General features: G+C 46.1%; 1 protein-coding gene across 1 annotated transcript in view; it reads right to left on the bottom strand.

Moving 5' to 3' along the window:
- The window catches only part of LOC142488293 (uncharacterized), a 192,641-nt gene that overhangs the window by 43,455 nt on the left and 136,212 nt on the right, over positions 1 to 12,974 (bottom strand). Inside the window, 3 exon segments of the mRNA XM_075588665.1 lie at positions 11,028 to 11,246; positions 11,248 to 11,755; positions 12,602 to 12,630. Of these exon segments, the coding sequence (XP_075444780.1) occupies positions 11,028 to 11,246; positions 11,248 to 11,755; positions 12,602 to 12,630 (756 nt within the window).

The raw sequence follows: 12,974 nt of genomic DNA, 5'->3' as shown, positions 1-12,974 counted from the left end.
TTTGACATTACTTCAGACACATGGAGAGGAAAGAGTTCCACAGGCTCACAACCACGAGACGCGTCCACATCAGGTGCTTCAGGACATTTTGCACAAATGAATAGACAACAGGAGTCAAAAAACTACATAGGACGAGGAGGTCAAAGAGGAAGAGGAGGAACAAGAGGGGCGGCAAAAAGGAAGAAATATGCTTAGCTATAAATGATGATAATGTGATTAACATTTCACACAAGATATTGACATCAGCACAACTATCTCTACTTAATAGAGGTTTGAACTTTGCTCCCCAAAGTGACTTCCAATTGATTGACACCAATATTGACCTACAGCGGTTCACCCGCAAATTAACTTTAAATATTTTTTTTTCTAACAAACCTGACACTGTTGTACCTGTTATAAGTGATTCTGCGGAGTCTTCGCCAGTTCATGCTGGTGACGACTCACCAGAACCAGATCATTCTGATTTTGACTTTACATTTAAAGATCATTGTGCCATTTCTGATCTAGAGGATCTGTACCTAGAACAGAATATGGAAGATAACTCACGAGATGTTTCTTTATCTAACTTCTTAAGTTTTGAACACACTATATTTAGGAAGAAATCAACCTTCTATCCTTATGGTTCAAAGAGTCTGTTTATCACTACGTTTGAAAGATTGGTGGAAAAAGATCTGAGGATTTTAGCAGAAGAATGTAAGCATGACCCACATTGGCATAGCAATCTAACCACCCTTGAATTGAAAGAACTGCATAATCTTAAACACGATAAAACAATTGTTATTAAAAATGCAGACAAGGGTGGGGCGATTGTTATACAATCTGCAGAGAGTTAGAAACAAGAAGCCTTGAGACAACTCTCTGATATTAGAGCTTATCGCAAATTATCCTCAGATCCTACCACCATTTTTTCACAAGAATTGAGTGCATTACTCGATCTAGGCAAAGAACTTTATGTATTGAGTAATAAAGAATTCGATTTTTTATGTTCCCCTCTCGTTTTATAGATGTATATCTTCAACCCATAGTACAATCGCTACCATCATTTTTGAAAGACTCAAACCAACTACTATTTGATCTAAACAATATTCAATGGCGAGAGAGCTACAGATGGGTAACCATGGATGTTACCTCTCTTTATAATATTATCAAACATGAGCAGGGTATTGCCGCTATACAACATTTCCTAAAATTATCTCACTTAGCACCAGCACTTTGCACTTTTTTAATAGATTCTATCACATTTTTACTCACAATTATTTTTCTTTTGATTCACAATTTTATTTACAACTCAGAGGCACCGCTATGGGCACATCTTTCGCACCCTCATATGCTAATCTTTTTATGGGGCTGTGGGAGTCTATTTTTATTTTTAGTGATCAAAACTCTTTTAGGCACCAAATTTTATTTTACAAGCGCTATATAGACGATCTCTTATTTATCTGGGATCGTCATCTTTCTTCACTACAAACATTTATTCACCAACTTAATATTAATGATTATAACTTAATATTCACTTTTCATGAAAATATTCATCACATTTATTTTTTGGATCTAATGTTGTATGTGGATATGCGGGGGAATATACAAACGGATATATACAGAAAGCCTAATGCACGCAATTCTTACCTCAGAGCTGACAGTAATCATTCTAAATGTCTGAAAAAAGGTATCCTCAAGGGACAATTTATAAGATTAAAAAGGTTATGTTCCACAGAGGAAGCCTTTGACTTCACAGACTCCCACACAGTCACTGCTGGCTTGCACAGACACACAGACACAGCCACTGATACACAGCCACTGATACACAGCCACTGATACACTCACACAGCCACTGATACACCGCCACTAATAAACACACACACACACAGCCACTGACACACACACACACAGCCACTGATACACACACACAAAGCCACTGATACACACACACAGTCACTGATACACACACAGCCACTGATACATACACACACACACAGCCACTGATACACACACACACAAACAGCCACTGATACACACACAGCTACACATAGCCACTGATACACAGCCACTAATACACACAAACACACACACACACACACACACACACACACACACACACACACACACACACACACACACACACACACACACACACACACACAGCCACTGATACACACACACACACACACAGCCACTGATACACACAGCCACTGATACACACACACACAGCCACTGATACACACACACACACACACACACACACACAGCCACTGATACACACACACAGCCGCTGATACACACACACACAGCCACTGATACACACACACACACACAGCCACGGATACACACACAGCCACTGATACACACACACACAGCCACTGATACACACACAGCCACTGATACACACACACAGCCACTGATACACACACACACAGCCATTGATACACACACACACTCACCCCCCCCCCACACACCCCCCCACACACACACTCCCCCCCATACCCCCCCCACACACACACACTCTCCCCCCCCACACACACACTTTTCCCCCCCCCCACACACACACACTCTCCCCCCCACACACACTCTCCCCCCCACACACACACTCCAACCCCCCCAAACACACTCTCCCCCCCACAACACACACTCTCCCCCCCCCCACACACACACTCTCCCCCCCACACACACTCTCCTCCCCAACACACACACTCCCCCCCACACACACACTCCCCCCCACACACACCCCCCACAATCACACACTCCCCCCCAAACACAAACTCTCCCCTCCACACACACACTATCCCCCCCACACACACTCTCCCCCCCACGCACACACTCTCCCCCTGACACACACACTCTCCCCCTGACACACACACACTCTCCCCCCACCCACACACACTCTCACCCCCCCACACACACACACACTCCCCCCCACACACACACTCCCCCCAAACACACACTCTCCCACCCCACACACACTCCCCCCCACACACACTCCCCCCTACACACACACACCCCTCACACACTCTCTCCCCCCCCCCCACAAACACACTCTCCCCCCACACACACGCTCTCCCCCCCCACACACACACTCCCCCCCTACACACACACACACACACACACACACACACACACACACACACACACACACACACACACACACACACACACACACACACACACACACACAGCCATTGATACACACACTCCCCCCCCCACACACACTCTTCCTCCCCACACACACACTCTCCCCCCCCCACACACACACTCTCCCCCCCCCACACACACACTCCCCCCCCCACACACTCTCCAACCCCCCCACACACACACTCCCCCCCCACACACACACTCCCCCCCCCACACACACACACTCTCCCCCCCACACACACACTCCCTGCCATACACCCCCCCACACACACACTCCCCCTGCACACACACTCCCCCCTCACACACACTCCCCCCCACACACACTCCTCCCCACACACACTCCTCCCCACACACACACTCCACACACTCACACTCCCCCCCACACACACTCCCCCCACACACACTCCCCCCCACACACACTCCCCCCAACACACACTCCCCCCCCACGCACACTCACACTCCCCCACCCCACACCCCCCCACACACACTCTCCCCCCCACACACTCTCCCCCCCACACACTCTCCCCCCCCACACACACACTCTCCCCTCCCCCACTCCCCCTCCCCACACCCACCACACACACACCCCCCACACACCGACACACACACCCCACTCACCACCCCCCACATCCCCCCCACACACACACAAAGTGGAGTACAGAGGCAGCGACAGATGTGAGTGACTGGAGGGGGGGGGGGGGGGCGAGGGAGAGAGGAAAGGCCTGCGATCTGAGCAGGTGGCTCCCTGCCTCCCTCTGCACCACCACTGCCCGCCCCCACGCCCATCTCACGCACCAAGGGGACCGGGGGCAAAGGGTGCGCCAGGTGGGGCAAAGGGAGCACCAGGGGGGGCAAAGGGAGCACCAGGGGGGGGGTCAAAGGGAGCACCAGTGGGGGGGGAAAGGGAGCACCAGGGGGGCAGAGAGCGCCAGGGGGGGCAACCCCCCGCTCTGACTGGGTCCCTGTGGCTGCCCGCCCGGTGGGGGACATCGAGCAGCAGGCAGAGGAGCCAGGAGCGGGAAGACATACACACACACTCACCGTGTGCTCTGCACAAAGCAGAAGCCCTGCCCCCGCTTCCTCTGACCTGCCTGCGACCAATCCCCTGCGTCCCAGCAAGCATTCTAAGCTCCGCCTCCTTCATTCAAACCCATGCGGCCCTTCATCCAATCTTCACGGCAGCATTCACTCATTCTACTGAACATAGAGAATATTTACCAGCTGCCGCATCCTCCTCACCGCTGACGTAACCGGGACACATTGGCTGGTCCGCAAAGATATTTGTTGTGGGCTGCATGCGGCCCGGGGCCGTTAGTTTGACATGCTTGATGTACAGATATGTATTTGTTAGAAAAGAAGTGTGCATTCCAAAGGGCACAGGAGAGAGGGGAGGCATATGAGGTTAGAGAGGTTTACGCCACAAGGAGAAGAAGTTGTGAGAGGTGAGGATAAGAGCATGTAGAAATAAGGCAGGGACCAGGATTGGGAGATGCAAGAGGAGAATTTGTAGGGGGGGTGGGTAGAGCAGGGGGTATAGCTGAGTGGAACCAAAGGGCACAGATAGGAAAGCAGTTCATGTGAACTGAGAAGTGGAGAAGGAAGGACAGATGGGGAAATATGAATGGTGTGAGTGACATAAGGCTTGTGGAAAGAAATGTCTTGTTTAGAAAGATGTGAGGTTAGAGCGAATATAAATAGCAGAGGAGACTTGGCAGTGTTGCAAGTTCAGTGTTGAGCGCTGGGCACTGAAAATGGAGTTAGGGTAAGGGCAATGTACAAAATGTTATTCTCTCTCATTGGCTGTTAAACACCACTACAAAACAGTACCATCAGAATCCTCATTCACAAGTAATATTTCAATAGATGAATCCACATCACGTCCACCACCTGCTCTGTCCCTGAAATTCTCTGTCTTCTTCACCTGGCTCTTAACAGCTCTTCAGAGTCTTCTAATATCAATGCCAATGTCTGTTCCGCATTCATCATTGCTGAATGTAACAAGAATGATGTGCATTTTGCATATGACTTTAGTGGTATAAGAGAAACTGGCAGTGGTGTACTTTCCTTTCTCTAGAACTGACATTTAATTCTTTTCAATCTGCTTCTCCCCAGTCTCGACTTTAGTACTAGCCTTAGGCTGACTTGGAATTCCTATTCACATTTTAAATCTCTTTAAAACTGAAGGTTTGCACAATCCCTGAAATCCACAAAGTTAATCATAAATCAGGAACTCTGTTTGAATCAGTATTTCTGATTCAGAGGTCTTCATATCACAATATATCTATTAGTAGTAGTAGGAACCTGATGAAGCACGCAGTTGCGAAATGCGTTGAGGTGACGTGAGGCTGTTCCAGCACACACACTCATTGGCCGGGACAGTGGAACCGGGAAGCTCAAGCGGAGGAGAGATCTACCAAGCGACGGTGCAGTCCGGACACTAACAACAGCACCTTCCTTGGCCACCCGCTTCTTTAGCTCACGGTTAGCATCTGTCCCCCCTTTGTGGTTTTGTTCACAGGTAGTCATTGCAGCAGTCTGCAACTGATTTTATATTTGTTTGTACTTCTTTTTGTTTCAATTTTTTTAAATTGTTTTTTGAGAGAATGACATCATATAACAAATTTTAATATACCTCTGTTACAACTTCACAGTGTGTAAAAAGAAAAAATATTAAACATTATATTACAACATAAATAATACTCTTGTTGTCTTCTTTTCTTTAAATTAACTTACATCCGTTAAATTCTACAAAACATTTGTTGTTATTTTTTTTTTTTTAAATGTTAACAACCTATTGAGGAAGCAGGCGCTTCCAGACATCTCTCTCTGAGAAAATCAAGGATAGTGGAGAGAAAAGCAAGAAAGAAGAGGGAGTGGGGGCGGGGGGGTTGAGGAGAAATGTGAGGAGAGGGGTGGGGAGGGGGGATGACTTATTAACTCCAGTCTTGTATGGCCCCTATTTTTTATTTTTAGTTGTCTGGCGATACTGACCAAACCTTATGGAATTTATCAACCTTTTGACCCAGCTGTGCCGAGAGGAGTTCCATTAATCTTATTTCCCTGACACGTCTCAGTACTGTCTGCTTGGAGGGGGCGTTTATTTTTTTCCATGCCGCAGCTACCGAGCAGCGAGCTGCAGTGAGTTCTCTTGGGGTTGTAGGTCCTCTATTGGTGTAGCCAGCACCATGACCAGTGGGTCCACCTCTATCTCTAGCCGCAGGAGCACTCGTATCATTATTTGCATCATGATCCAGAACCCCTGAATTTTTGGGCAATTCCACCAGATATGAGCCATCTCTCCTTTTTGCCCGCATCCTCTCCAACACAAATCTGAGGACCCGGGGAAAATCTGGCTCAACCTATTTGGGGTTAGGTACCAATGAAATAGAATTTTGTATATGTTTTCTTTTATAGTTGTGCAGATTGATGTTTTAGAGGCCGCTTCCCAGATATCCTCCCAGTCGTCTCTGTCTAATTCTAGGTTTAAGTCTTCTGTCCATTTTAGCATGTAGCTATGCTTAGATTGTGCCGCAGTTGACGCCAGGCCCAGATATACCTCAGAAATCAGACCTTTGCAATAATAGCCTCTGCTGCATAATCTCTCAAATTTTGTCATAGCCGAAAACACTGAGTCTTTTGAGACTGTTTGTAGGTAATGTCGAATTTGTAAGTAACCAAATACCGGTAAGTTTGTAATTTTATGTTTTTTCTCCAAATCTGGGAGTGCAAGAATCTTATCTTTGGATACAAAATCATCAGCTATTACCAACCCTAGCTCTTTATATTTACTAAGTCCCTTTGGGAGGCAGCCTGGGATAAACTCAGGATTGCTAAATTTGGGGGTCATTAGAGTGGGTGAAGATGCCAAATGATATTTCTCCTTGTTTCTAGTCCATACCTTCCATGTACACCTCATTGCTCGCAGTTTTAATTTATCTGCTAGGCTCTTTCTTCCCCTTTCTCCCCCCCCCCCCCCCGGTCCAAAGGGTTACCGGCAGAGAAAGGGGTCCTGTATAGGTAGACTCAATCCCGAGCCAACAACTTGTAGTTGGGTCGCTGTTCCATTATTACTTGTTTTAGTTGGGCCACCAAATAGTATTTAGTAATATCCGGGACTTCCAAACCTCCGCAATCTTTTGGAGCTAGTAAAATTGTTCTTGCAACCCTTGGTCTTTTGTTTTTCCAGATGAATTGAAAAATTCTATTCTGGATATTTTTAAGTTCTGCTGATAGAATGTCTATTGGTAGCGTCTGGAAATAATATAGGAGTCTTGGCAGGATATTCATTTTAACTGTGGCTATTCTTCCTAGCCAAGAGATCTGATTTTCGTTCCAGCTCTGAAGATCTTTTCTAATCTTTTCGAAGAGGGGGGGATAATTGTATTGGTATAGGGTCTTAAAAGAGCTCGTTATCTGTATTCCCAGATATTTAATTTTTATCGAGCTCCATTTATAATTGAAGTTTGCCTGTAGCAACTTAACTTCTGATGCCGTTAATGAAAGATTCAGTGCCTCCGACTTGTCCGTGTTAATTTTATATCCTGAAATTTTACTAAATTGGTCTAATTGGGATTGTAAGTTCGGGAGGGACATCAATGGGTTGGGCAGGGTTAGAATAATGTCGTCGGCAAACAGGGATATTTTGTAATTTGTCTCTCCAATTTCAATACCATTGATATTCTTTTCGTCTCTAATTGTCATTGCCAGGGGTTCTATGGAGAGGGCGAATAGAAGCGGAGATAGGGGGCATCCTTGTCGAGTGCCATTAGTGATTTGTATGAGGTTTGAGTCTCTTCCTGGGAGTTTCACGACTGCTGTGGGAGTTTTGTATAGGGCTCTAATTATATTTTTGTTTTGATTTTATGATCCCCTGCAGGAATGTAAGCAAGGGATGCCAGGTATAGTTAGGATCACTGTTAGGAAATAGCTACAGGACAGGGACTTTGGGAGCAGGAGATTAAAGGTAGATATTGGGGAGCAACTAGGGTTAAAAAAAAACTGTAATGTGTTGCTACCCAGAGTAGCCGGTAGTACCATGTTATCCGCAAATAGTGTATAATTTGCGGGTACCTGTCTGTTCACAAGAACGGTGTGGGCTATGGAAGTCCCATGTAAAGTATAGCAAAAATCTGACCTGTTTAGGGGCTTTTGGGGTTCCCGGCATCCTAGAGACATGAGACCTCAGGAGGGTAAGTTTTAGGTGGGATATTTCAGCAAAAATGTATTCTTTTTGCTTGCAGGAGTTCGGGGAGCCGAGTTACTGGTAGTCCCCTAATTCACCCCGGCGTGCAGGCACTATTTGCGGATACACGAGGAGAATTACACTGGGGCTATACAATGTCCCCAGACGCAGTTCCCTTATAGGTATAAGATTTCCCAAGATATAAGTTAAGATAGTGTATTGTGTCTTATACATTATGTATAAATGTCTATAGAGCCAGATGTGGATTAGCATTCCAATGCAACCAACCCAAGTAATGGGATTCCCTGTGTTAATTGCAAAGACATGCAGGCTTGTGGCACATGGTGGGGGAGAAGGGCTGTGGAGTTGCTATCTTCAAAGAAAGCCTTTTGTTTCATCTAGACTCAGAGGTGCCAGGACCATAGGGTATGGGGCTAGCCAGGAAAATGGTTGATGGGTTTCAAACTCATAGGCACGATTCCCATTGGCTGCACAATCATAATCCATGCTCTAATTGGCTGCCAGACCCCTAAATGTAATAAATGTGCAGCAAGCCCTATATAAGGGAGAGCAGTGTAGCAGATAAGTCCCTTTGTTTTGATGATTTGAAGATACAAGTAGAGAAGCGCTATATGAGCCTGTGTGGGCCTGCTGGCGGGCTGTTCAAAGGTCCTTCTGGGTGAGAGAGCTACATACCAGCAGAGAAGCACTGGAGAATCCCAGCCAGCAGGGAAAGCTAGAATCTTATGGCGGCTGGAACCAGAAGGCTCAGGGTAAGCCTTTTGCTGAAGGAGGTGCCCTGCACCTAGGTATGTTAGTGTCTCCCCCCAAGTCCCCCAGTGTGATGTGTATTTTGTTGTATGTTTGCATGAATAAACCCCATTTTATTTAATAACTCTGTCTTTGCTAGTGTAAATTATCCCTTAAGGTTTTAAAAGGTGTTAAGAGTCCTGGCGTCCCATGACAGACATTTTTACATGTACATATAGATTACCTATGCACGTGACCAGTCAATCTAACACAGACGGTGTAAAGTAGTAATTAACAGAATAACTTTTTATTGACATTCTTAATTATACTACTACTAGTCATATACAGTTGGGTATACTAGTTTATTTTATCTGGCTTAAACTGATTGGCCGGGTTTGTCAGCCAATGAGAACGGTAATTCGATTAGTCCATTTAAGGCACTGGTGGGAAAGAGGCGGCCCGCATTGTACCACAGGGACTTCCCCCCGACCACAGATACCCCCCAACCTTCTCTCCCCGGTCCCTTGCTCCAGCAGCTTGAGCAAATGGGGGCAGCACTACGAAGAGGGGGCCATAAATGTGGGGGATCATTACAAAGAGGGTTAGAATCCAAGCTTTGCTGTCTTGTGTGTACTCTCTGGACCCAGTGTGATGATCGCCCGGTTGATGCCAGGGGGACCCCAGGGGCAGCAGCTCTTTCACCAGACTGTGTTCAATGTCCAGGTGGAGAGGGAAAGGATAGAGGGGGGGGGACCAGAGATGGGAGGACCATTACCAAGAGGGTTAGAATCCAAGCTTTGCTGTCATGTGCACTCTCTGATGCTTCGCCAGGTCTGCGTTCTGAACAAACCCTGCTGTCACATTGTGAGCATTTATAGGGACGCTCGCCTGTGTGTATCCTGTGGTGTAATATTAAATGTGACGTCCGAGTAAAGCCTTTCCCACAGTCACCGCACTTATATGGATTTTCCCCAGTGTGAGTCATCTGGTGCCTGGTTAAATCAGACCTCTGTGCAAACCTTTTCTCACAATGGAAGCACTGGTAAGGACGCTCACCTGTATGTGCCCTCTGGTGCAGGGGTGAGCAACCTATTTACACCAAGTCCCCCTTTTCAGCCGTGATATTAGTACCCCATGCCTCATGTAATTCAAATCACATTACTTTTTTTATTTTTTATAAAATCGGTATAAAATGTTTAAAACAGTAAAGCATGATAAATGTTATAGGTTTGTTTGTTTTTAAATAAATCAGTGTAGTAGTATAAGATAATACTGAATGCAATTTTTTTCTCCCACTCATCTCATGTCTCCCCTTCATTCGTTGTCTCCCCCTCATCTCATCAGCTCTCTCCCCCTCTTGCCCAGCTCCAGGGTGGTGAAAGAGGCAGGCAGGGGGAGATGAGGGTACATTGCGGGCCAGCAGAGGAGTTACGAGTTGCACGGAGGCAGAGCAGGGGGTCGAAGAGGAGTGTGCTGTAGCAGAATAGACACCGGAAGAGAGACTTCCGGGTCGGACCCCTGGACCGTCCTGCTCTGCCTCCATGCAACTTGTAAATCCTCTGCCGGCTTCTCCTGTTTCACTCTGGTGGTCTCCTGACGCTATGTACCAACATCTACCCCCGCTTGTCTCACTGGGCCCCCGTACTAAATTATGCATCACCCCTATGGGGGCGTACACCCCATCTCTGGTGTAGAACATGGTCAGATTTCTGAATGAAGCCCTTTTCGCATGCTGCACACTGATAAGGCCTCTCTTCTGTGTGGGTCCTCAAATGCTTCACTAAATCGGAATTCTGAGTGAAATTTTTGCTGCAATGTGCGCACTGGTGAGGCGTCGGTCCCGAGTGGGTTTGCTGGTGTTCTATGAAAGAAGCCAACTGATTAAAGGCCTTTCCGCACTCTGCACAAGTATAGGGAGTTTCTGCAACTCGGATCATCTCCTTTTGTGAGCTGAGAGGGTCAGAGCTACTATTCACAGATTTTCTGGGTCAGCACGCAGGAAGTTTCCATCTTCTTGTGTGTCCTCATCTGTTTAATGAGGTCAGAACTCTGGATGAAGCTTCTACTGCAGTCTGAGCATCTGTATGGCCGGTCAGTGCATTGCGCCCTCTTGTGTCTGATTATGGTGGAGCTTTTTGCAAACCTTTTATCGCACGAGGGGCACTGGAATGGCTTCTCCCCAGTGTGTCCGCAGGTGTTTCACCAGATCAGAGTTCTGGATAAAGCTTTTCGCACACACGGAGCAGTGATCAGGCCTCTCGCCTGTGTGTGTCTTGCGATGCTGATTCAGTGCTGAACTCTGATTGAAGCTTTTTGGATAGTCCAAGCACTTGTATGGCCTCTCGCCTGTGTGCATCCTCTGGTGGATGATGAGAGCTGAAGGTTTTCTGAAGTTTCTCTCACAGTCTGTGCATTGATACAGCCTCTCTCCAGTGTGGGTTCTCTGGTGGTTCTTCAGGTCTCTCCTATTTATAAAGGTCTTCTCACAGTGAGTACACTGATGAGGCTTTTGCACCTTATACATCCATTGGTGTCTCACCACAGAAGCATAGCAACTAAAGCTTTTCCCACAGTGGCTGCAGGTATAACACTTTCTTCCTGAGATCTGTCTGTGTTCTGAACCAGCCTCTGATGGAGTCACATCTGGTTTGCAATCCTCTGCTGCATCTTCCACTTCTACCTTCTTCCGATTCTCACCTGTCAAATTAAAAGATAAAATCCTATTAGTTACATATCACTGACTTTGGGGCTTCCCCTGCTGTCTGAGAATGAACATGCTGCGTTATATGATGACATAAGTCACCTTATGTGTCTCAGGCACCAAAATTAAGCTGTAAGATTCTCAGGGTGGAAACTTGGACCCAAGATGTCTGATGTATAATTATCCTGTTAGTGCACTAAGCAACATGTACTACACTGATGCAATAAAACTATTCTGTTTTTTGTTTGTTTTTTTAGCTCTATTATATTCATTGTGCATAACTATATATGGGCAAAGTTCGTATCAATTTCAAAATCAGTGTGTCACATCATCATCAGTATCCTCATTCACAACATCTGATATGACTAGAGGAGTGACCTTGTTATTGTCCCTGTGACTCCCTCTTCTTCATCTGCCAATATATCATATTTAATAGAGGAGAACCCTGTTAATAACCCGGGCTTTGCTCGGGAGTGGGAAAGGAAGTTGGGAACAGATTTCTATAGAAGAATGGTCTAGAATATGGGCAATTGCAGGATCCTCATCATTGTCCACTAGAATAATGGAAAACAAACATAACCTTCTTTACAGTTGGTACTATACACCTCCGATGCTTCATAGCAGTTACCCCAATGTATCGGGACTATGCTGAAGAAATTGTGGGGGTCAGCGAACAATTAAGCATATCTGCTGGGAGTCTTCGTTATCAAATTAGAACTAGATAATGAATTGCATACAAGGAATCGCTTGTGTTGTCGTACCCCAGGACCCGAGTATAATTCTCCTCAATAGAGACGGCATTGATGGGTATCGGTTAAAGAAATCCTTAGTTCTGCACTTACTGAACGCGGCTCGGTGATCAATCGCAGCTCTATGGAAACAAGCATGAGCAACAATGATTGATTACTGGAAAAAAAATAGGGTGTGGGAGGTCGTGAGCGTGTGACAGTTTAATTAAACATAGTTGCACTGATTTTATTTCGTTATTTTAGGTCTTATGCTTTTTCATTTTTCTTTGTTTGCTTGGAGCTTTTATATTGTGTATTCTTTATTAATATTATTTATCCCCGAATTGTCTTTTAAGCTCAAGCTTTGCTGTCATGTGCCCTTTCTGATGCTTCGCCAGTTCTGCGTTCTGAACAAACCCTCTGTCACATTGTGAGGATTGATAGGGACGCTCGCCTGTGTGTATCCTGTGGTGTAATATTACATTTG

This window comes from Ascaphus truei, chromosome 2 (genome assembly GCF_040206685.1).
Source record: "Ascaphus truei isolate aAscTru1 chromosome 2, aAscTru1.hap1, whole genome shotgun sequence".
Lineage (NCBI taxonomy): Eukaryota > Metazoa > Chordata > Amphibia > Anura > Ascaphidae > Ascaphus > Ascaphus truei.
Note: the sequence above shows the minus strand (reverse complement) of the source record. Positions and strands in the feature narration are given on the sequence as shown.